This window comes from Acinonyx jubatus, chromosome B1, assembly GCF_027475565.1.
Source record: "Acinonyx jubatus isolate Ajub_Pintada_27869175 chromosome B1, VMU_Ajub_asm_v1.0, whole genome shotgun sequence".
Taxonomy (NCBI): domain Eukaryota; kingdom Metazoa; phylum Chordata; class Mammalia; order Carnivora; family Felidae; genus Acinonyx; species Acinonyx jubatus.
The window spans coordinates 138,677,647-138,701,663 of record NC_069382.1 but is presented as its reverse complement, the minus strand read 5'-3'; the positions used below and the strand labels follow the sequence as shown (position 1 = coordinate 138,701,663).

General features: G+C 40.8%; 1 protein-coding gene across 2 annotated transcripts in view; it reads left to right on the top strand.

The window, feature by feature from the left end:
• The window catches only part of FRAS1 (Fraser extracellular matrix complex subunit 1), a 420,203-nt gene that overhangs the window by 252,270 nt on the left and 143,916 nt on the right, over nucleotides 1-24,017 (top strand). For both annotated transcript variants that reach the window (XM_053217214.1, XM_027058965.2), the window contains exons 21-28: nucleotides 860-1,012; nucleotides 1,280-1,426; nucleotides 7,197-7,343; nucleotides 11,880-12,020; nucleotides 12,936-13,076; nucleotides 14,577-14,714; nucleotides 17,687-17,957; nucleotides 21,433-21,517. In XM_053217214.1, the coding sequence (XP_053073189.1) occupies nucleotides 860-1,012; nucleotides 1,280-1,426; nucleotides 7,197-7,343; nucleotides 11,880-12,020; nucleotides 12,936-13,076; nucleotides 14,577-14,714; nucleotides 17,687-17,957; nucleotides 21,433-21,517 (1,223 nt within the window). The remainder of the gene's footprint in view (nucleotides 1-859; nucleotides 1,013-1,279; nucleotides 1,427-7,196; nucleotides 7,344-11,879; nucleotides 12,021-12,935; nucleotides 13,077-14,576; nucleotides 14,715-17,686; nucleotides 17,958-21,432; nucleotides 21,518-24,017) is intronic.

Sequence of the window (24,017 nt, the reverse complement as noted above, 5' to 3'; positions counted from 1 at the left end):
TTCAGGATTTGTGTATTTTCTTCCACCTTTGGGATGGAGGATGGCAAACAGGACTTGAAGGGTGATTCCACCTAAAATGAGGCAGAGGACGTGTTCACCAATAACGGGAGCTGAACGCAACCAGATTCTTTAATTAAAGGATGACTATTTTATAGGCGTGAAGAGAGACCGTGCTGGCCATGCCAGATGCTTTGTCTTAGAGCCTTAATCACAACTCGTACAGCAGGGCTTCTGTGAATTATGTATCGGGTCATGAAAACAACTTTTCAACTCGCAGCTCTTCCTTGTAACTTTTCCTCTATTTGAAGACTCAAGTTTTCCACCAACTCAACCCAGTTTTCTACTAACCCCAGCCCCTCCATATCAACACCTGAGACAGGTATACAGACTCTGGGAGGCCAATTTCTGAGAAGGCAGCTTGTGGAGGGAGCTGTGCCCAGCTCAGGAGCATCGTGAAGGGGCGGGGGTGGGGGGGCGGAGCATGCTGGGCCAGAGTTCTCAGCACCCTTGGGGGAAATGTTGATGATATTGACGGTACTATTCCTGTTAGTCTGACAGTTCTCTCTGTACTCCTAGCAAGGATCTATCATATGCCGCCCCAGTACTTGAAGGTCGTTGAGTTGAAAAGGGATGACAAGTGAATAGCTGTGCTGGGCCTGGCCATTTGCTAAAAACCTCAAACACACAATTTGTACAGGTCCCAAGCGTCTACTTTCCTGATGTATGCTGCCTTCGAGCTCTTTTCCTGCTTTCCGTGCTGCAGCGGGGGTAATTGCGATCCCTACTGCCCTTGGGTGTGGTAATGAGACCTCATGCTCATGCTGTCCATGCCTTCTCTGTGCTCCCCTGCCCTCTCCAGACTGCCATCCTCTGTGCCAGCACTGTGCAGCCGACCTCCACAACACTGGGAGCATCTGCCTGAGCTGCCAGAATGCTCGGTACCTGCTGCTGGGGGACCACTGTGTTCCTGATTGCCCTTCTGGATTCTACTCAGAGAGAGGAGCTTGTAAAAGTGAGTAAGTGCTGGATACAGGAGCTGGTGGTGCCTCACGAGTTTCTCTTTGGGGCAGTAGTGGAGAAGATTTGAACCGAGAGAGAGAGAGAGAGAGAGAGAGAGAGAGAGAGAGAGAAGGCGGGAAGCATGCTGTGAGACAGTAAACCAGACCAGCTAACATGCTAACATTCTCAGTTGGGGCTTTTACTAACGCCTCTCAGGCTGCTGCTTTGGAAAGGAGTTTGACTTCATAGATTCTCTTTGTGTCTCTTTTTTTCTCTGCAGAATGTCACTCCTCCTGCAGGACCTGCCAGGGCGCAGGACCCTTCTCCTGCACCTCCTGTGACGCCAGCCTCGTGCTGTCCCACCTTGGGACCTGCAGCACCGCCTGCTTCCCCGGGCACTATCTCGATGATGGCCGTGCTTGTCAGCGTAGGTTTTTAAAAATGAAATTTCTCTCCTTTCCTGCTCTTCTGGAGTCACTGCAGAAAATATTAAGTTCTTGCGTCCATATTCCCACTTGATAGCCTTTACTTTTTTAAAAAGACAGTTAAGGGGTGCCTGGGTGGCTTGGTGGGTTAAGTGTCGGACTTCGGCTCAGGTCATGATCTCATGGTCCGTGAGTTCAAGCCCCGCGTCGGGCTCTGTGCTGACAGCTCAGAGCCTGGAGCCTGTTTCCGATTCTGTGTCTCCCTCTCTCTCTGCCCCTCCCCTGTTCATGCTCTGTCTCTCTCTGTCTCAAAAATAAACGTTAAAAAAATTAAAAAAAAATAAATAAAAAGACAGTTAATCTACAAAGGTGTATGGATGCCATTAGCAGGCTATAATTCAGACATTGGCCTAACTGGGAGGTGCTGGGCTAGGGATCTCCTCTGCGAGGACCAGCTGTGTGATCTGAGGCCACTCATTTAGCTTCTCTGTTCTCTAGTTACCTCATTTTTAAAATAGTATTGGTCTATTTTATCCTTGTGGTTTCTCTTGGCAATTCAATTCCAAGATCCTGAGCAGAGAGTGGAACTCGCTCTGGTACACAATCAGTGACCAGTGACCTAAGCACTTGTCTGGATTTAATTTGTTTTCTGTATATATTTGTTGAATATTGACAATGCACAAGGCTGGACATGCCACAAAGCATTTGGTTTCTGTTCAAACAGTAGTTATTTTGTCTTGCATGAGAGTTACTTGTATAGATGTCTTATTTCTCAAGTAAGTCAAAATATGATTAATTACTTGTGTCAGGCACAAACAAAGAGTTAGGATAAATGAGGGAAAGGGCAAATTGGAGTAGAAATGAAATCAGGAAATCCTTCACAGATGAAGGAACATTTTTTGTGATAGGCTGAGGTGGCTTACTTTATTTCAATCACTAAAGTGTCATTTGCAAAAAAATTTTGTTATACTTTTTCCTTTTGAAAATGACAGCCAACAAATACAGAGTTGGTATTTCAATTTTATGTCCTAGAAGTACCATACTGAGGGAATTATAGACTGGTGGTTAGGAAAGTGGGCTCTGGAGTCATGTGACTAAAGTTCAAGGCCTACCTACCACTTACTAGCTTTGTGCCCTTGAGCAGGTGAATTAACTTCTAGGCCTCAGTTTCTTTTTCTGTCAAAGGGGGATTATAATGGTACTTACGTCTAATGGTACCTTGCACTTGGCATGGATCTTAGCAGGGAACAAGCTTTCTGTATAGATTAGCTATTGTTGTCATTGTCGTCGTCATCCTCCTCCTCCTCCTCCTCCTCCTCCTCCTCCTCCTCCAGAATGAGAGGCAAAATCAAGCAGTTTAAGATATTTATATTTTATAGACAGAAAGATAGTTACTACTATTAGTTTACTGAGATGCTTGCAAGGATTTGCATTTGAAATGAATTTATGTGGGACTCACCATTTTGCATCATCTGTTGAGGTACCAGAGATAAACACCCTTTTCAGACTCATGAAAAATTTCTTTGCTTTTATAACAAAAACTTTGCTCAGTGTATATCAACTGTCTACCAGTATCTACAGATTCTCTAACACAAGAGACACGAATGAAATACTTGCATGTTCTGTTCAAGAGCAAGAGACTGTTGGTGGAGAAATGGTGACTGAGATTGATGAGGCTCTTCACAGCAGTGGAATCACAGAAATAAAAGTTCAAAAGAAAAAAATAGAATCTTTGGATGACAAAAAAAAAAAAAAAAGACCATTGCATCAAAATGTGTCTTTCTGAGAAGCTTTTTCCTTGGTGCAAGGTGATTTCCGCACAAATACATTTTCTGTGCTACCATGTAAATAGGATTTCATAGACTATTTCAGTTAAATCAAGAACCTCCCAGCTTTAGTCCTTTGCTAAAGCTTAAGGTTCATTCTTTCAAAGATTGAATGAAGCATGCCCTTAAGTTGGGATATTTGAGTTTCTAGCATGTAAAAAAAAATCAACAGTGTTCCCGTCTAATGCTCATCATTGTAGACAATTATAGGCCTGACAATTTTAGAAATTGTGCAGTGAAGGGCTTTTAAGGAAATATAACCGGTATTAAGGGGAGGCATTAATAGAAGAAAGTAAGAGCTGGAGAACTGTCTGGATTTTGGTTATAGAAATGTTTAGAAATTATATACTGAGCTCTATATTCAAGGATAATCAGTTGAGGCAGGAACTTTAAAAAAGAGATGATAAATGAGGCTCTCAGTACTTGAAACTGTAGCACTTTAGAGGTGAAGAGGAGAACTCCAGGGTGGCCAGAGGCAACCTTGCACCCACTGCAGAGATTCTGTGTCACTCCCCCTCACAGACTTCTACCGATGACGAAGCACACCAGGTCCATTGCAGGGGGTGATAGTTGTTTCATTGTCTGACTGTTCTTTCTCATCGGCCCTCCAATGCTCCCCTCTGGAGTGGTATAGAATAAGTCCCCTTCCCCATTCACCTTATTGCCTTCCAAAGTTTGAAATTAACTGTCATTTCCCACTTGCACTTTGCTGCTCTGGCAAAACTGGAGCCAACAGAGTATTGGAGCAGCAGTGGATGACCCTCTCTCAGAGCTGAGGTAGAAAGCAAGCCTGTTTAACAAGGAGGGTGGACTTCCTGAGCTGTGAGGTCCCTTTCTCCTTGATGAGTGATCGTTAAAGTACATTTCTGCTTCCCTCACTGGTCCACCTACCACCATCTTCACTGTCCTCTTGGCACTTTCTGGGGTCCCGGAACTCTGAGAGCAGCACCAGGGACTCCAGATGTGACCACACCAACATGACTAATACCATGTGTGGTCTGAATATCCTAAGATGGAGAAAATGCTCCTTACCCACATTCTTTTGGAGACGGAAGCTGAAAACCCAAGGGGCTTTGGTATGTGCAGAACTGCTCTGAGTAGGACAAGGTCATTTGTGCATTGCCTTGGTAAGAGATGAGGGGTTCAGTGAAAGAGGAAGAAAGGTTCAGATAGACATGGTGGAAGCTCCCTGATCCTCGGTGTGATATTGCTGCATCCCTCCAAATCTCCATATAGTCTTCTAGCATTTCAAAATGCACAAATCCATTTCTTTTGGAAGCCAGTATGAAGGCCTGCATAGAAGGATTCAAGAATAAGAAGATACATCGGCGCTTGACGAAGTAAATCACAAGACGCTCTCAGCTATCAGGACAGGGCATTGTCCTGTAACTCTAAGCTGGGGAAGTGGCATTTGGGCTTCATTTTGCAGCTCTATGCCAAGCAGGGGGGTCCAGCTAACCTTTAGGTCATATCAAGGCTCTGCAGTTTAAGATTGAGTTGGTTTCTTTAGTCACCATATCATACCTTTAATAAGCTTTTAATCAACTAAAATTCTTAGATAATTTTTTATAGGAACTACTGTCTAAACAGGCCTCCTGTTTCCTTTATTTGTGCAATTGGTTAAAGGCAATAAATGTAGGACCTACAGTTTTGCTTATTTCATCTGATTCCTTTTAGTTTATTGCTTTAACTAGCTAAAATTGAGTTTGAGTTGTTCTGGCAAAATGTGACTATTAGGTGTATGTGGCATATCTAAATATCATTAGCATGATTTCTTTGTTTTTATTAAAGTTATTAATAAAAATATTGATCGAGTAAAAAATTAAGACTTCATCATAATATTCTACTAAAGACATTTTACTAATTGCAAAGATTTACTGATAACTTTTTGAGTATGTATTTCAACCGTCTTCAAATCCACCTAAAACTACTAGTCCTCCCTTAATTTTTGTAATCACAGGCTTATCATTGAGATTTTTGTCAAACCGTTTGCCAAAATTAAGATACATCATGTGTAAAAATTCTACCCAAGTTAAAAAAAAAAAAAGGGGCGCCTGGCTGGCGCAGTCGGTTAAGCGTCCGACTTCAGCCAGGTCACGATCTTGCGGTCCGTGAGTTCGAGCCCCGCGTCAGGCTCTGGGCTGATGGCTCAGAGCCTGGAGCCTGTTTCCTATTCTGTGTCTCCCTCTCTCTCTGCCCCTCCCCCATTCATGCTCTGTCTCTCTCTGTCCCAAAAATAAATAAAAACGTTGAGAAAAAAAAAATTAAAAAAAAAAAAGAAATGGCAGTTTAATTTCATATAAGTTTCCAAAAATTAAAATATTTATTTCTAATTATTCTCAAACCATCTGTTTGAAAATCCAGTCTAGAATTTTTCTAGGACCTTTAATTACCAATCTACATATTCTAATGAATATTTTATATCAATGACATTTCTCATATGTGAAACAAGAGGACTTCCTTTTTATTTTTATCAGGAGGTGATCTTCCTGCACTGTGCCACACACTTTGATATTCTCTAGATCTAAAACTCACATGATCATTCTCTAGATTTTTCCTCTGACAGGTACTTAGAGAAAATTTCAGAATGAGGCTGAGATACTAATGCTTGAATATATATAATTAACAATATCTGGCTTCTTTTATTTATGTGCATATGTTTATTGAACACCCACAATATGAGGGATGACCGGCTAGGTACTGGGCACTATTGGAAGGAACTAAACAAACCTGGTCTTTGCTTTCATGAAGCTTATAGCTTAAAGGATGCAGAAGATAAATAATCACTTAAATGAAAATTATTATGTATGGCATGAGTGAAATGTCTGGGGTGCTATAAGAGCAGTGACAGGGAGACTTGCTTTAGATTAGAGAGTCAAGGAAGGCCTTCTTGAAGAAGTCACTGAAGAATGCATAAGGGTTAAAGACAAGAGACTTAGAGATTATATTGAGAGGATTCAAGTGTGTGTATTAAGATATCTAGGTTGAAAGAATGGAGACAATAATGGAGAAGCAATATTTGCAGAAATGATGGCTGGAAACTTTCCAGGTTTGAAGAAAGATATGAGTTTATAGATGAAAGTGTCCTCTGAAACCTGAGCAGTATAGATTAAAAAAAAAATCACTCTTATGGGGACATGGACAATAGAATGCAAGGGGGTCAAACGTAGTAAGGGGAAACCAATTAGGAGGCTATGACAGTTGTGTGGTAGGAGATAGTGATGGCTTAAGATGTATTGGTACATGGGGATATGGAGAAAAACAAAAAGTTCTGAGAATCACATAGAAAACTTTGAATAAATAGGATTCAATGAGTGAGTGGATTAGGAATGAGAGAAAGGGGGGTGTCAAGATAGCCTCCAAGGTTTATAGCATGGACAACTGAGGAGATGGAGAAATGCCAGTTGTTAAGTTAGGGAAGATGGAAGCATGACCACATTTGGGGATCATCCCTGAATGCTTGAATTCAGTAGCTGCTGAGAATTACAAATGGGTGAATCAGGAAGCCAGGCCTCCTTGAAGTCCTTTGTGACTTAAAATATGGGATTTCCTGAGCTTCCCAATAAAGTTGATACCTAATTTTTATCTTGACATCATTCAAAAATCTGAGTCCACATCATGAACTACAGGGGGCTTGATTCCTTAAGAAGTAAAGTTTAAACACCTCTTGACTATTATTCCAGAGATCCTGGAGTAAATATAAGTTCTGTGGCTACATCACAGTGCAAGTTGGATGTGGGATTTCAATTCTTGGGTTTATAATTTATCTTCTCTGGAAAATAAGAACATTTTCTTTTCTGTTGATCACAGGGGAGGGTTATGAGCCATAATTAAAGAACAGGTTGGAGCAGTGCTTTGCTCCTTTGTAACATCTGTCTAGGTTTGATCAGTGCTTCAGTATTTGCAATTGTAATGATCTGGTCATTTTCTTTCCCTATCTGCTCAGCATGCAGCACACATTGTAGAAGCTGTGATTCACAGGCTGGCTGTACCTCCTGCCGAGATCCAAACAAGGTCCTGCTCTTTGGGGAATGTCAGTATGAGAGCTGTGCCCCACAGTACTATCTTGACTTCTCCACGAAGATATGCAGAGGTAAAGCTCTTCCTGAACTATGCATTGATTCTTTTACTCAGTGAGCTCCCTTTACTATAAATGTCTGCTCCCCCACACTGGGAAAATACTGTCATATGTTTAGACTTTCTCTGGTGATAGCAAGAAGTCATCATGTATTATGAATGTATGTATGTAATTTATTTTTTGTTTTTTAAAGTTTATTTATTTTGAGAGAGAGAGCATGATCAGGGAAGGGGCAGAGAGCAAGGAGGAGAGAGACAATCCCAAGCAGGTTCTGCACCATCAGTGCAGAGCCAGATGTGGGGCTCAGACTCACAAACCATGAGATCATGACCTGAGATTAAGAGTTGGCCGCTTAACTGACTACACCGCCTAGTCACCCCTGTATGCAATTTATTAATCAAGAAAATATTTTTTAATGTTTGTTTATTTTTTAAATTTTTTTTAACATTTATTTATTTTTGAGAGACAGAGAGAGACAGAGCCTGAGTGGGGGAAGGGCAGGGAGTGAGGAAGACACAGAATCCAAAGCAGGCTCCAGGCTTCAAGCTGTCAGCACAGAGCCTGACATGGGGCTCGAACTCACAAACCATGAGATTATGACCTGAGCCGAGGTCGGACGCTTAACTGGCTGAGCAACCCAGGCACCCCTGTTTATTTTTTAATGTTTATTTGTTTTTGAAAGAGAGAGAGAGACAGAGCCTGAGCAGGGGAGGGGCAGAGAGACACACACACAGAATCTGTAGTAGGATCTTCGTTAGTCTCCAAGTATGTGTTGTTTTTCCAATTTTTTTCTTGTAGTTGATTTCGAGTTTCATAGCATTGTGATCTAAAAATATGCATGGTATGATCTCGACCTTTTTGTACTCGTTGAGGGCTGTTTTGTGTCCCAGTATGTGATCTAGGAGAATATTCCATGTGCACTCAAGAAGAATGTGTATTCTGCTGCTTAAGGATCAAATGTTCTGAATATATCTGTTAAGTCCATCTGGTCCAGCGTGTCATTCAAGCCATTGGTTTCCTTGTTGATTTTCTGTTTAGATGATCTGCCAATTGCTATAAGTAGGGTGTTGAAGTCCCCTACTATTATGGTATTATTATCAATGAGTTTCTGTATGTGATTAATTCATTTATATATTTGGACGTTTACAATTGTTAGGTCTTCTTGGTGGATAGACCCCTTAATTATGATATAATGTCCTTCTTCATCTCTTGTTACAGTCTTTATTTTAAAATCTAGGTTGTCTGATATAAGTATGGCCACTCCAATTTTCTTTTGGTGGCCATTAGCATGATAGATGGTTCTCCATCCAGGAGACACAGAATCTGAAGCAGACTCTAGGCTCTGAACTGTCAGCATAGAGCCTGATGTGGGGCTTAAACTCATGAAATGCAAGATCCTGACCTGAGCTGAAGTCAGACGCTTAACAGACTGAGCCACCCAGGTGGCCCTAATGTTTATTTATTTTTGAGAGAGAGAGAGAGAGAGAGAGCGGGGGCGGGGGGGGGGGGGGGGAAGGCAGAGAGTGAGGAAGACACAGAATCCGAAGCTGGCTCTAATCTAGCTGTCCGTACAGAGCCTGACACAGGGCTCAAACTCATGAACAATGAGATGATGACCTGAGCCATAGTTGGAACCTTAACTGACTAAGCATCTAGGTGCAAGAAAATATTTTTGAGCACCTACTGTGTGCCAACTATTGTGGAGGGTTTTGGTAATTAGACCAAAGGTGGCACACTGGAAACCCTCAGGTTGTAGTTGGTCTAAGACAGGGTTATTTTTGGTCCACCTAGTGTTCTAGTGTTTTAAATTTTTTAACTAATGCATTTTATATTTTATGTAATTTTTAATTTTTTATTTTAGAGAGCATGAGTAGGGGAGGGGCAAAGAGAGACTGAGAATCCCAAGCAGGTTCCACACCCAGTGCAGAGCCCAACATGAGGCTCAGTCCCACAACCTGTGAGATCATGACCTGAACCGAAATCAAGAGTCGGTTGCTGAACTGACTGAGCCACCCAGGCCCCCCTCATTAATGCGTTTTAACATGTAGAAGAATCACATACAAAGATTGAGATTTCCTGTCTCTTTTGAAAAAGCCAGATGATCTGGCCACCCTGGGTGTGTGTTTCCATAATGCAGCAGTTGGTCGCTGATGAGTAGGTCTTGTCCTGTTGCATCTTCAGATCACCACAGTCTCCAACCCTCCCTATCCTGTCACACCAGGTCTGGTTCATAGATTTATATGACTTTCCTGGGACCTGGAGCCACTTGCATTTACAACTCTAGATTGCTAGACTCTATGCTTAATGCTTATCTTATTTGTTCATCTCTGTCTAACAGACTGAAATGAGTAAAGGCATAGTCCTGTGCTCGAGGAGTTTATAAGGGGGCAGTTTCAAAAACCGAGTATCCTTTTCCTTCTTCTGTCAGTAGTTAGAATTCTTGGGGCTTTTGCTCTTTGAATGGCAGTGGTCAGCAAGGAGAACAGAGGTAAAGGCTGGATTTTCCTTCTATTCCATTTCCCTTCTCCATTCGTCCATTCTACATATCTCCCATCTCTTAGCTGGGGCTCAGGTAGAGAGGCCAAACGTCTATCACATATGCTGGTATGTTTTAAAGCTTTGCAAAATTGCACACTCTCTATTCCAAGGAATTCTCTTTGTAGTCAACTTAGGTGGTCTCTGGTGCTCAAGACCACAGAAGCTTTTCTGGTTTTTCCCTTCTAAACAGTGGTTGTCAGTACGTGGTGAAAAACAAGATTATCACGAATCCTCCACGTTGTAAATGATTTCATAACTTTGCTGGCAGTTTTCAAGGCTCTGCTTTAGTCATTTTCCCTCAGGAGTGATTCAGCCAAATAAATGAGCAGGATTAACTTTAGAAATCTTGGAAGCACGTGCACTGTCTTACACATTTACCTGCTTCTTTGGGCCTTAGAAATGTTGCATCAAGAAAGAGAGAAAGGTGACTAATGAGAAGTTTCCTCAGTTCTCAGCTGGGAGGGGTGGTGGAGTGAGGATGTCCTGAGTGGAGAATGCTCTCCAAGAAAAACAGTTCAGCAGCAAACATTTATTAAGCTGTTACTCTGTGCCAGGCACTGTGCTAACTCCTTTGCATTCATTCTTTCATTTACTCTGTGCAGTAGCCTTATGAAATAGGTACTATTCTTGCCTCTGTCTTACAGATAGGGAAACTGAGGCTCAAATAACTTAAGGAAGATGTGTAAGACATGTGGATGAACAGTATCTAAGCCATGGCTTAAATGGAGACTTGTGTGTCTTCAAAACCCAAGTACTTAACCTATCTTGTCCCATCTTCCATGCATGAAGGACTTAATTTGCCAGCTAGAACTTTGGCTCTCAGGCATGAGTTTTCTAGCTGCATCAGAGTTGCCTGGGCCTTTAAAAACCACAACAACTATGGGGCACTTGGGTGGTTCAGTCAGTTAAGCATCCAACTTTGGCTCAAGTCATGACCTCACAGTTCGTGAGTTCAAGCCCCTCATTGGGCTCTGTGCTGACAGCGCTGAGCCTGGAGCCTGCTTCAGATTCTGTGTCTCCCTCTCTCTCTGCCCCTCCCCTGCTCGTTCTCTCTCTCTCTCTCTCTCTCTCTCTCTCTCTCTCTCTGTCTCTCAAAAATAATAAATATTTAAAAAACCCACAGCAACTATAACAACAACTATAATAATCATAAGAACAAAAACAATAGTGGCCCCAACATGTTTTCTTTTGCCTCAGTTCTTGAGACTAACTGAATAGTTCTGATGTTGGGCCTGAAGATCTGTATTTCTAACAATCATTCTGGATCCCATGGGTACAATTCCAAGGTTGGAACCCATGAGCACATTAACTCCTTGAAGTCAGAGTCTACCCACTTTTTCTACACATCTTTTAGTGCTCTGCATTCCATAGGTGCTTACTGAGCAAAGAACATGTTAATGAGTCAGCTCTACTGCTAGGGAGATCTTCTGTGATTTCTGTAAGCCTCTTCTTTCTGGACTGTTCCTTTGTGCCCCATTTAATTCTAACATCAGTGGTTCTCTCTGTTGGGTGGGTCAACACCTGATTTTTGAGAGGCAGGAAGCCAGGCAGCCAGCGTCAGTGGAGGCAGCAGATACATTCTTAGCTGAGTCTCTGACATCACTTCACCTATTGAGCATTTGGAGGAGGTCTGGATTAGGTTTGCAGAGACAGATTGCCCACTCCCTGTAGCTGGCTTTGCATGAAGACACCATGGCACAGGAATAAAGAACTCTGGGGCTATGGAATAAGATTAAGTTGATCTGGCTCCTTGGCAGCCCTACTGACAAGCAGCCTGTGCACAAGCATGGAGTGATCCTTGTACATGCCCGTGTCCAACATAATTAGGAAATACTAAACCTCAGAGAGGCGTTCCGGCTACTACAAGCAGAAACCTCGTTAGGGCTCACTTATCTGACATCTTTTATGTTGTCCTCACTTTACCCTTGCGGCTGCCAGCAGCATCCTCATAAATTAGTCGCTGCGACTGAGGGTGGACAGATGAAGGTGATCTAACATGGGCTTGCTTCCTAGAGTGTGATTGGAGTTGCAACGCGTGCTCTGGGCCTCTGAGGACCGACTGCCTACAGTGCATGGATGGCTACGTTCTCCAGGACGGGACCTGCGTGGAGCAGTGCTCACCATCCTTCTACAGGGACGTGGGCCTCTGCAGGAGTAAGTGTCTGGAGCCCCTGCTCTGTGCTGAAGCCAGGCTTCAGCCTCCTCTGGTTTTTACTGTTCTGACAAGCAGTCTGTGGCTAGTTTCCTTTCTGGCTTTGTATTTAATTTCTGGTTTCTTTCCTAAGAGTTTTTCTCTATTATAGCCAAAATGCCCCCTCTCTCCTTCCCCCATGTCCAGACACGATATTTGCTAAAATTTGAGGTCAGTATGGGAATCTTGGGGGTATATGGCCATGCAAACAGGTATAAGGTTTGGATTTCCTGAAACATTGAACCGTCCTGTCCTCTAGATGCAGAGGTGTGTGTACTCTGGTCATTGGAGCACATGGAAAGCCTGTGCTCACACATCAGCCCTCTGAAGCCCTGAATGTACTGGATGTCTCACCACCACCTTCCTCTGAACCCCACCCCCTTGGGTCTTGATTTAACACCACAAAACCTTCTGACTCTGAACAACTCCCGCAAAGTGCACAGACAGTACTACTGGGATCATTCTTGGGAGACTCTGATAATTGACTGGGTGAGTCAGGAAAGATGGACACTTCAGGCAAGAAAGCCATGGACTAGTTAATAATGATAATGGCTAATATGTGTAGTTTCTAAGTTTGCCCAGTGTTTTCTGTTATTTACTTCGGTCTTTGCCCAGCGAGCTGGGTAGGATGATATGTCCACTCCCATTTAATGGGAGAGAGCATCAAGGCTCAGAGAATTTAATCTCTGATCCTAAATCATCCCCCTGGTAAGTAGAGCAGTAACAACCAGAAGCCTGGTTCCTGACTCCTCATCTTCTGCTTCGTCCAACACACTGGGTCATCTAACTGTTTGGCATCTAATGCTACCTCCGCACAAGGGCCAGGAGCCCCTTGGAAAGCCATACACAATTCTGTTGATTTGACTTTTGTCCTTCAGGGTGTAGCAATCACTGTCTCCAATGCCAAGGTCCCCACGAGTGCACTCGCTGTGAAGAGCCATTTTTCCTGTTAGAAGCCCAGTGTGTCCAGGAATGTGAGAAGGGGTACTTTGCAGATCACACCAATCGCCAATGCGCAGGTAACTTGGAGACTGTGCTGAGTTCTCTGGAGAAAAGCGAGGGCCGCAAGTAAATCAGGTGTGCTGATTCTCAGGTAACCAAGGACAATTTGAATTAAAAGCAGAATGAAAACCCAGGGAGCTCGGCCTAAGTAATTGATGGCTCCCCCTGCACATCTGCCAATTGCTGGTTAAATCGAATATAGAAGTGCAGGCCAATAATTCTCTTCCACAAATCAGTATTGTCCCTAAAGGTCTTTATGGAAATGAAGTCAATATTTTATGGAATATAAGGCTTATATTGAACTAAGGTGAGGTATCCACTAAGAGTAGATTACCCCTGTTGATGTGGGCACAGAATCTTCAGTGTATAGACTGAATTACCGCTGACCTTGATATTGGCACAATGCCCTTGAAGAAGAGGGTTTGTGAGGACGATTTAGTGAGACACACCGAACCTTTTGATCACACTAAAGTCAAACCCAAAGAGAGTTTCCTCAGTTTGTTTTCATCATTTCCTTTAAAACTTGGTACCATATACCCCACTTTGAAGAATATCTGGCCTGTAAGAATGATGGCATTCCCCTGGCATGGCATTTTACCTTTCACCAGATTCCTCTGTCTGCATGAGCTTGTTTAATACCCACAATGACTTGGTGGTGAAATATGGCAGACACTATGAATCCTGTTTTATAAGCAAAAAAAAAAAAAAAAAAAAAGAAGAGAGAGAGAGAGAGAGAGAGAGAATGGCCAAGCAACATAAAATCAGTTATTAAACCCAAGTTTTCTGATGCCAGTCCAGGGCCCTTTACACTATACTATACCACCTCTCTATAATAAAATCTCCACTAAGGAAGCAGAAAAACTTGGGAGTAAACACTCGATTTGTAGTTTATTGACTTGACCCAAGGAAATAATCCTATGGTCCTTTAAAGAGCTTATTTTCCCCATGCATTTAAAATAGTAATAACAGTAACAATAACAACAGCAACAACAACAATAATAATAATAGAATAGTAGTGGTATTAGTAGTATAGCTGAGTCCTAGACACACAAAAGTCTAGTCTCTTCACATAATAAAACATGTAATCCCCCCAACAGTTATTTGCATTAGGTGTTATTTCTATCCCATTTTTAAGACAAGAAAATCACACCACAGATGGTTAAAGGAACTTGCCCGAAGTGGACAGCCGGTAAGTGGTAGAGGAGGAATGGAACCCAGCGAGGGCCTATGCTCTTAGGCACCATAAACCACCTCCCTTACAAGTCAATATGGTCAATTTTGTAAACAATCCACTTATGTGCAACATTTTCACATCACAGTGCATAAAGTGAAAGTGATGATCTGTGTTCACTTTCCTTCAGAGGGTAGATGGGTTCCTTGTGAGATTCTAGAGGAGATTCCTTTTTGCTGTAGTTGGGAGTCATGTGCTATCACTCTTTATTTCTCTGTCACTGGTGGCCCTAGCTGAGTGTCCATGCCTTTCACATGCCTCACTTAGTGTGTCCTTTCCTTGACAGCCTGCCCTCGAGCATGCTTACAGTGCAGCGGCAGGGACCGGTGTCACCTCTGTGACCATGGGTTCTTTTTGAAGAGTGGCCTTTGTGTTTCCAACTGCATTCCTGGCTTCTCTGCCCACTCTAATGAAACGTGCACTGGTAAGTGCTTCCCATCTGATGGTCTGGTGTATTAACCTGTCATTTCTCTATGCAAAGGCTGAGTCTGCAGATACAGTTGGCTCATGTGATACAAAATACAGGATTCTCATTCTGGGAATGCTAAGAAATAAGGGACTATCTATAGGACATAGGCATTGTGGAAACGCAATTTCTAAGATCTTTGGGAAAAAGAAATAGTGTGTGCCATGAAAGTACCAACTATCAGATCAGAAATTTGGCAGAAAACTGTGACACAGTGGGGTTCCTGGGTGGCTCAGTCAGTTAAGTGTCCGACTCTCGGTTTCGGCTCAGGTCATGATCTCAGAGTTTTGTGTGTTCCAGCTCCATGTTGGGCTCTGTGCTGGCAGTGCAGAGCCTGCTTGGGATTCTCTCTCTCCCTCTGTCTCTGCCCCTCCCCTACTCACACTGTCTCTGTCTCTCTCAAATAAATAAACTTAAAAAAAAAAGAAGAAGGCGATATTAAAGGAGTGGAGCTAGTTTTATCCAACACATCAATGGATACTTCACCTTACAACAAAAGAGAAGCAAATTTACATTTAGTCTTAAATTGGAGCCCCAAAGTTTTATAGATAAATGAAGTTTAAGGATTATATAATAGTTGAACATTCCTCAGCTTTTGAGTGTCCTTTATCAATAACATGAGGCATATTTTAATACCCGTAGTCAATCATATTTTCCGTCTCTAAATTTCTGACCTCTGAAGATACTAAGACTTCCCATGGGAAAAAGATATATTTGGCTTATTTTATTGGGACCTTTCTGGAAACCCCAAGTACTTGAGAGTCAGCCTACTCCTCTTGGGACATGGTACAAGTCAGCTTGTGAAAACGAATTCCACTTTCATTAGAGTAATCTTACAGTAGAAGTAGTTCCCTTGAAACTTGCCATTCCCAAACTGTCCTGTCTGACCTACTTGCAGAAGGAAACACTAATAATTAAAGTCCAGGCAAAACAGCTTGCAGGAGACAGGATGCAATTATCATCATGATTGGATATTCATCCATCAGATGTTTTCTATGGACAAAGATGGGAAAATTTTATTTTATTTTATATTATTTTATTTTACTTATTTTTTAAATATAATTTATTGTCCATCAATGGAAGAATGGATAAAGATAGGACATTTTTAAAACAAAGTGTATATACTTTACATGAATTCTGAATATAAGCCACTTATAATCATACTTCATTATAGATTAACTGGTACTGTTCTAGCAAATGGTATCAGACACTTACTTCTTTTCTTACCCTTAATGGGTCTGAAGGTCAGATGGGATGGATGAATTAGGTTATAACTGTGGCTCTCAAACCTAGAAGTCCATTAGGATTGCCTGGGGAGCTTGTAAAATCACTAAGGTTCCCACCCCAGAACATTTAAGTCAGAATCTCTGATGGTGGAGCTCAAGTATTGGTACTGTTTTAAAAGATCCCTGTATGATTCTTTATTGTTATTATTGACATATAATTCACATACCATAGAATTCACCTTTCAAAGTACACAGTTCAGTGGTTTTTAGTATATGTACAAAGTTATACAACCATCACCATTATATAATGCCAGGACATTTTATTCATCCTAAAAAGAAATCCAGTAACTGTTAGCAGTCTCTGTCTAGCGCTCCCTTGCCCCAGTTCTTGACAGCCTTTGATCTACTTTCTGTCTCTGTGGGTTTAACTATTCTAGACATTTCACATAAATGGAATTGTACAATATGTGGCTTTTTACGTGTGGCTTTTTTCACTTGGCAATAATATTTTCAAGGTTCCTCTATATTGGAAGATGTGTCAGTACATCATCCCTTTTTATTGTTTAATAATATTCCATTGTATGGATATACCATAATTTATTTATTCATTCACCAATTGATGGACATTTGGGTTCTTTCCACTTTTGGGTTATTATGTATAACATTGCTATGAACATTCAGGTACAAGTTTTTATGTGGACATATGTGTTCAGTTCTCTTGGGTATATGCCTATGAGTAGAATTACTGGTGAGGAACTACCAAACTGAACCCTTTTACATTCCTACCAGCAACGTATGGGATTTTCAATTCATCCACATCCTCGGGAACACTTTTTATTGTCCTTTATAGTGGGTATGAAGTGGTATCACATTGTGGCTTTGATTTGCATTTTCCTGACGACTAATGAATAACATTGAGCTCCTTTTCATGTGCTTATTGGCCTTTTGTATATCTGCTTTTGAAAAACGCGATTCAAATTCTTTGCCTATTTTTAAACTGGGTTACTTGTCTTTTATTGACTTGTAAGATGTATATATTTCAGATACATGTCCGTTTTCAGATATATAATTTGCAAACATTTTCTCCCATTCTATCAATTGACTTGTTTACTTCCTTACTGGTGTCCTTTGAAGGACTTTGGTCCAATTTATCTTTTTTTTTCTTTTGTCACTTGTACTTTTTGTGTCATATCTAAGAAAGCATTGCCTAATTTAAGCTCACAAAGATTTTCTCCTATATTTTTTAGAATTTTATGTTTAACATTGATATTTTATGTTATTTTCATATGTATCCTGGGGTGAGAACCACTGGATTAGAAGGAGGCTTATGGTCTACAATAGCCTAGAGTCTCATTTCTGAATGAACATTACAAATCTATTTATTAAAAAATAAAAAATCCTTGGGGTACCTGGGTGTCTCAGTCGGTTGGACGTCCAGCTTCAGCTCAGGTCGTGATCTCACGGTTCATGAGTTTGAGCCCCACATTGGGCTCTTTGCTAACAGCTCAGAGCCCAGAGCCTGCTTCAGATTCTGTGTCTCCCTCTCTTTCTCTCTGCCCCTCCCCTGCTCAAACTCTCTCTCTCTCTCTCTCTCTCTCTCTGTCTCTCTTAAAAATAAACAGTAGAGGAAAAATTTTAAAAATAAATAAATAACTTTATCAGTGAATGTACCAAGTCTGACCTTTGGGTTCATATGTTTTCCAGGCAAAATACACACGCCTAGTCTTCATGTGAATGGCTCTCTCACCCTTGCAATTGGTTCCATGAAGCCACTGGATTTTCCCCTTCTGAATGTCCAGGATCAGGATGGCAGGGTGGAAGACCTCCAGTTCCATGTTGTGAGCACTCCCACCAATGGTCAGCTAGTGCTCTCAAGGAACGGAAAAGAGGTTCAGCTCGACAAGGCTGGCCATTTTAGCTGGAAAGATGTGAATGAGAAAAAAGTGCGTTTTGTGCACAGCAAAGAAAAACCCAGGTGACTCAGTGTTCTGTTGTTTTCCTCCTGCATCCTTTCCATCGGTGCTTTGCGCCCCCGCCCCCGCTTCTCAATAGCTATCCCCTCTCTTCTGGGGAAGATCGATACTCCACAAACGCCATCATTTCAGCTGCCTGTCATCATTTCACTGTAATTGCTCAGAGAGTGTGCTTCTGTTAGAGGCGTTTTCATTTTATCACATAATTATGGGTAATTCTCTGATGTGACAGGAAAGTTCCTAGTACAATTACCCAGTTTTTTGGCCCAGCAGAAACAAAACTGGTTATCTACCCAGATTGCTACAGCTGCTTCTTCAACATTAAGGTAATATACTGGGAGTGAGGAGTGACTAGAAGATGGAGCACATACTTTTAAAAGTGTTATATGGTTCCTAGAATTTCAGAGTTGGAAGGAAGCTAAGAGTCACAACTTTTTATTATCCACTTTATGGGATTAATTGCGGTTAATTTTTAAGCCTGATCTAGTTTTCCTCTGATTCCTAGCACACTTCTGGCTGTCTTCCTCACCCCAGCTGACATATGCTTCAGGAATGCAATTGAATGTTAACATTAACCCAAGAAAATAGAGTCATATAATTAGCAGAGTAAATCTGCTAAACAGAAATCAGAGAATGCACCCCAAAGATTAGCCTCGTGGATTATCCTTCATCCTGCTCTGCTTCATTAGTGCAGATAATTCAGAGTAGACTGTATATGTTAAAAATGGACCGAAATATTCACAGTTAATATTTTCTACTGTCAACACTAGAGATTTTTTTTTATTATTATTTTAAGGTTTTGGTTAGGAGATAGGTGGGGAGAAAAGCAAATGGCCCTTTCTCTATTCCATTTCAAAGCCAGAACCTCAGAAGACCATCTCAAAGGAATAAGAATAACTAATATTTACTGAGTGCTGACTTTGACGCAGGCATTGTGTTAAACACTTCGTGTGAACTACGTGTATTTATGTTCCCAGTCTACAGATAGGGAAACAGTCCTCGAGAGTATAATCAAAGCCAAGTTTCCAATCAACAGCTGGTTCCCCGACTCCACAACCCATGCCTTTAGCCACTGATTTCTGCCTTCCTAATAATACTAGGAATAATGGGCACACTTCCATCTGCAAGGGGCAAATGATCATTGTATAGAGAAGTACTGCTACAAGGGTGGGGCTTCAGACTCAGGTATCTGATGCCATAGACTCACTCTTCAGATTTATACACCATGTCCTGCATTCATTTTGCTTTAAGTGTAGTTCTTAATTGTTTGCATCACACACACACACAGAGGCACGCACGTGTGCACACGCGCACACACACAACGTCCATGCCTGTAGTGTTTTGCCTTTGAATGTCTTGTGAAAAGTGAGTAAAGTTCATAAAGCTCCCCAGACAACCAAAGTCAGCCCTCATGTCTATTCCACCTCGTCAATCTATCATCACGTGTTTTCTTCCAGAGTCAGCTCTGCAGCCCTAAGTGGGACAAAGAATGGCAACAATTTTTCAGGGAATTCTTGCAGCACTGTTTTTATTCTTGGTGTACCCATTTTAGCATTGGATTTTCTTCATCTAAAAATTTAAACGAAAGAAAGAATGAGAGAATAGCAAAACAAGATTGGTAGTAATTCATGAAAAAAAGGAAATTCTGTAAGTTGTGGAGTGATACAAAAACAAAAGGGGTAACTTGCCACATAGGTTTATGATTTTGTTTTTTTCCTCATGAAAATCTGACCATGATTCTTTAGGACTGGATTCCTTTGGGGTCAGAATGCTCTTGTGGAGTACAAGACAACCTGCAAATATGGCCATAGTGGCCATGGCAAGTTGGCATTCTGGGATCCTAAGCAGTTATTGGGACCTCAGTGCTACCAAAAAGTCATTTTTCCCCAGTACATTGGGAGTAACCACACCTGCCTCCTTCTTTCTGTTGCTTCCATCATTTGCTTTCTCTGGAAGTTTGGAGCTGGGAGTGAAGAGAGACAGGATTTAAATGGGTTGGAACTTCAAGGGGAGGATGAAACAGGAGGGAAGGCAAGATTTACTTCTTTAAAAACAAATCAGGTTTATTGAGATATAATTTGGGTTCAACAAAATTCCCCATCTTAAAGTGTACTGTTCTAGGAGTATCAACTAATGCATATATTCTTACAGTCTCAAGACTACAACTGCAATCAAGATATAAACAGTTTCGTCACCCCCTCCCCCTGAAAATCCCCACTTTGCTGCTACTCCCTTCCTGTCAGTCCGTAGCAACCGCTAATCTGTTTGTTACTCTTACAGTTTTGCCTTTTCTGAAATGTCATGTGAATGGAGTCATCCAGTATGTTTCTGGTTTTTGCCATGATGCTTTTGAGATCCATCCACATTATTTCATGTTTCAGTAGTTAATTTCAAAAATACCTTTTGAAGAACCTTTAAAATAATGGTCCCTATAGTCAACCAGAATTCAAAACTGCTCATAGTGCATTAATCACATATCTTAACAGCCTCCCATGAGTTCTGTGCTTGGTTTGGCTTTGAAAGTGGGTAACTCCTACCTTCCCTACCAGTTGTCTCTGAAGCTGCTGGAACAACACTCTTACAGGAAGTAAAAACCACAGCAAAGAATCAACCTTATTTTGTTTCATTAATTAGTACTGTTTCGTTGCAGGTAATGAAAGTTAGCTTGAACTAGATTCAGCAAACTTGTAAGTCTTGTTATAACATTGCAGGCATGGCTCAGCTCTTTAAGACAACAAGGGCAACTGGGCTTCCAGGGTGAGCCTAGAAGCTAGAACCAGGAATGGAAAGCAGGACTCAATTCTTCCTCTTGTCTCTGTGGCTCTTTGCTCCAAGGCTTAATATATCTCCTTCCTACAGGCAGGCTTGGTAGATGATGGCTTCTGCGTAGTCAAATGGGAGCTCTCAGGCCAGTTGCAAATTTCCAGAGAATAATCAGCCATCTTTACCTAGTCCAGTCCACATTGAATGTGTATGTGTGTGGCTGGAGTGGGGGAGGCAGGTAGATAGAGTCATGTAATACAAAACATTGCAAAATCCTTCACATGGGCCCACTCACATGATTTGAGAACAGGTTGGAGAGAGGGTCTGTAGGGAAGAGGGAATCATTGAGAGCTAATCAGGGACTATGATAAGTTCCTTTGCATTCTCCAATTTAACCATTAGCCATCACTATATTACTAGCCTGTCTTGGGCTAACAACTGATTTTTCAACTATGTATATATTTATTTTAGAGAAATCTAAAATAAAGTTTATGTAATTGTTATATTGAGATCAAGAGATACCCAGTAGTTTTACCTGTATGGCCCTATATTCATCTTCATCTGGTTATTTTTATTTACAGGATGAATATTATATCACTGTAGTGGTTTGATCCTAATTCTTACATGCACATAACCTGAAAATATTTTTATTCTTTGTTTTGCTAGAGACTAATGACTGCATTTTCTCATTCCTTTCTTGGGCACTTCTTTTAGGAAAGGTTACTTTTCCCTGAAAATTAGTGACCAGCAGTTCTTCTCTGAGCCACAGCTGATCAACATACAAGCATTTTCAACACAGGTAATAACAATGACACACAATTAATAATTGCATGTGCCTACTAATTCTGATGCACGAATCAAGGCTAAATCAAGTTTTAGCAAATATGAGCTAAATCAGTCTTGTTTCACTTTTCCCATGAAATAACACTGGAGTTACTCTTAGTACTTGTGGGTAAGAACAACAGCAACAACAACTAACTACTAATACATTCGATAGAACCCTTTGTAGTGTTTTTCATTTAATCATAACAGCCCTGTGAGGTGTTGTTATCCCCAGTTTACCGATAGGAATCTAAAGTCACAGGGAGGTTAAGTAACTTGTCTATGGGAATATAGCTAACAAAGAGCCAAGATTTGTACCCAGAAAATCTGGCTCCAGACCACTACTTTATAGTGCCTTACGTTACTATACTGAATCTGATCTCAGCCCCTCAGAATAATTTGAAACCGTTCCAGTTGTTAAGACTTTCTTAATCTTAGGTAAATGAGTTTGTTTTGCCTAAATATTTCTGTCTCAGAGATACAAAATTATGTTCAGCCACTTTTGCCTTTCATATAGCTGGATTGCGTTTTAGTCAGTTTGCAGTAGGTACAGCATCTTATTAAGGATCTACTTAAATGAGGTGCCAGTGTGGTCATCAGCCAAACAGAAGTCTTGAAGAAATCATGGTAGATGCTATAAAACTCAGTGTGATGGCTCTTCTATTCTCCTCACTCATCTTTGTCAACTTGCAGTTATGTGTCCAGAATACACGTAGTGGCAGATGCTCTGAGTAACTGAGCTTGAGGGATTGAACAGCTGAAATGGGCAGAGAGTAGGTAGATAGATACAGTCTTAAGCTGTGAACTGCAAGCTAGTATGATATCAGCATGGGGAACCAAGACTACTGCAATATCCAGATCTCAGTAGAGTGTTAGTCGTGATTCAAGGAAGGACATGAGATCATTGTTTTCAAACTGACATATATATATATATATATATATATATGTATATATATATGTATATATATATACATATACATATATATGTATATGTATATATATACATATACATATATATATATAATATACATATATATATATAATTTCAGTGTGTGTGTGTGTGTATTTTTAATTTGGGGTGCAAAAATGAAAAGACCATGGATTGTGGATGATAATAGACATAACCCACAAGTGGCTCCTAAATGGTGTTCATAGGCCAGCTCAGCATTTCTTGATAGCATTCTTACTTCATAGGTGACAGTTGAGGAATGGTTAGAAATTGATCCAAAGTTAAATTGACCTCACTGCTGGGCTAAGAGTATGAATTTTGTTTTAATTAAAACCAAAACATGTAATCTCTAAATATGGACCAGAGGGCCACATTAGGACTGTCTGACTTAGATGTTTCTCAGTACTTAAGCTCAGAAGTTTTGCTCTTTTTATTTGTGTTAATATAGTTGCTTCTAATTAGGTGAATTAGAGACGTAGGGTAGGTATTGGCAAGTGACTTTCCCATCTGAGATGGTGGGTTCCCACAGTTCCGATTTTTGTCTTCTCCAAATCAGGTGAGTAGATAGTGACAGCATTTTTAAATTTTATTTATTATATGAGAAACTTTTTTCATTTTAACTTTTTTAAGATGGAATTTTAGAAATGAGTTTTAGCTTATTTTTGTTCCTTTACATTCCTGTGATAGTTCAATATGGTCTTGAGCCTCCCTGAGATTTTCTCATCTAAGTTAATTTGATCTTTTCCATTTATGGATGTTGACATCACCTTTTGACCTCGCCTTTTTCAGAACCCAAGGGGCCATTCATTCCCACGTATGTAAAATCACAACTTCTGCATTCTCACTGGGGATATCTGAGGAGTAGCTGTCATCTAGCTTCCTACTATGTGATTATTATAATGACATCTTAGTTAGACATTACTTTAATAGATATTAAAGTTTCCAGGAGGCCAGGAGGGGTAGTTTTAAAAGGAAGCCATTTGGATTAAAGAAGGCAATGTGCTGAGAATAGTCCTAGATGGTTCAACTTCAAACAATATAAAAAACTAAGATCATGTTTTCTTTGGCTTCTGGCCTCCATTTTTTTTTGTTTTGTTTTGTTATTTCTTTCTGTTGTGGTTCATTAACTTTTATCCTTATGAAAGGATATTTTATTTGCTTACTGAAGTTGGTGAGGGGAAACCTGATAATCCTAAGAAAAACATATTAAAATTTGCCATGTGAATTAACCAGGTGGTTGCTTTACTGAGACTGTGATCTTATCAGGCTTTATAAGCTGAGTTGGGGTGGGCCCTTCAAGATATGGATGAGATAGCGTTAAAAAGTACTGTATGTGGATGGAACTAGAGTGTATTATGCTAAGTGAAATTAGTCAGAGAAAGACAAATATCATATGACTTCACTCATACGAAGACTTTAAGACATAGAACAGATGAACACAAGGGAAGGGAAGCAAAAATAATATAAAAACAGGGAGGGGGACAAAACATAAGAGACCCTTAAATAAGGAGAACAAACAGAGGGTTAC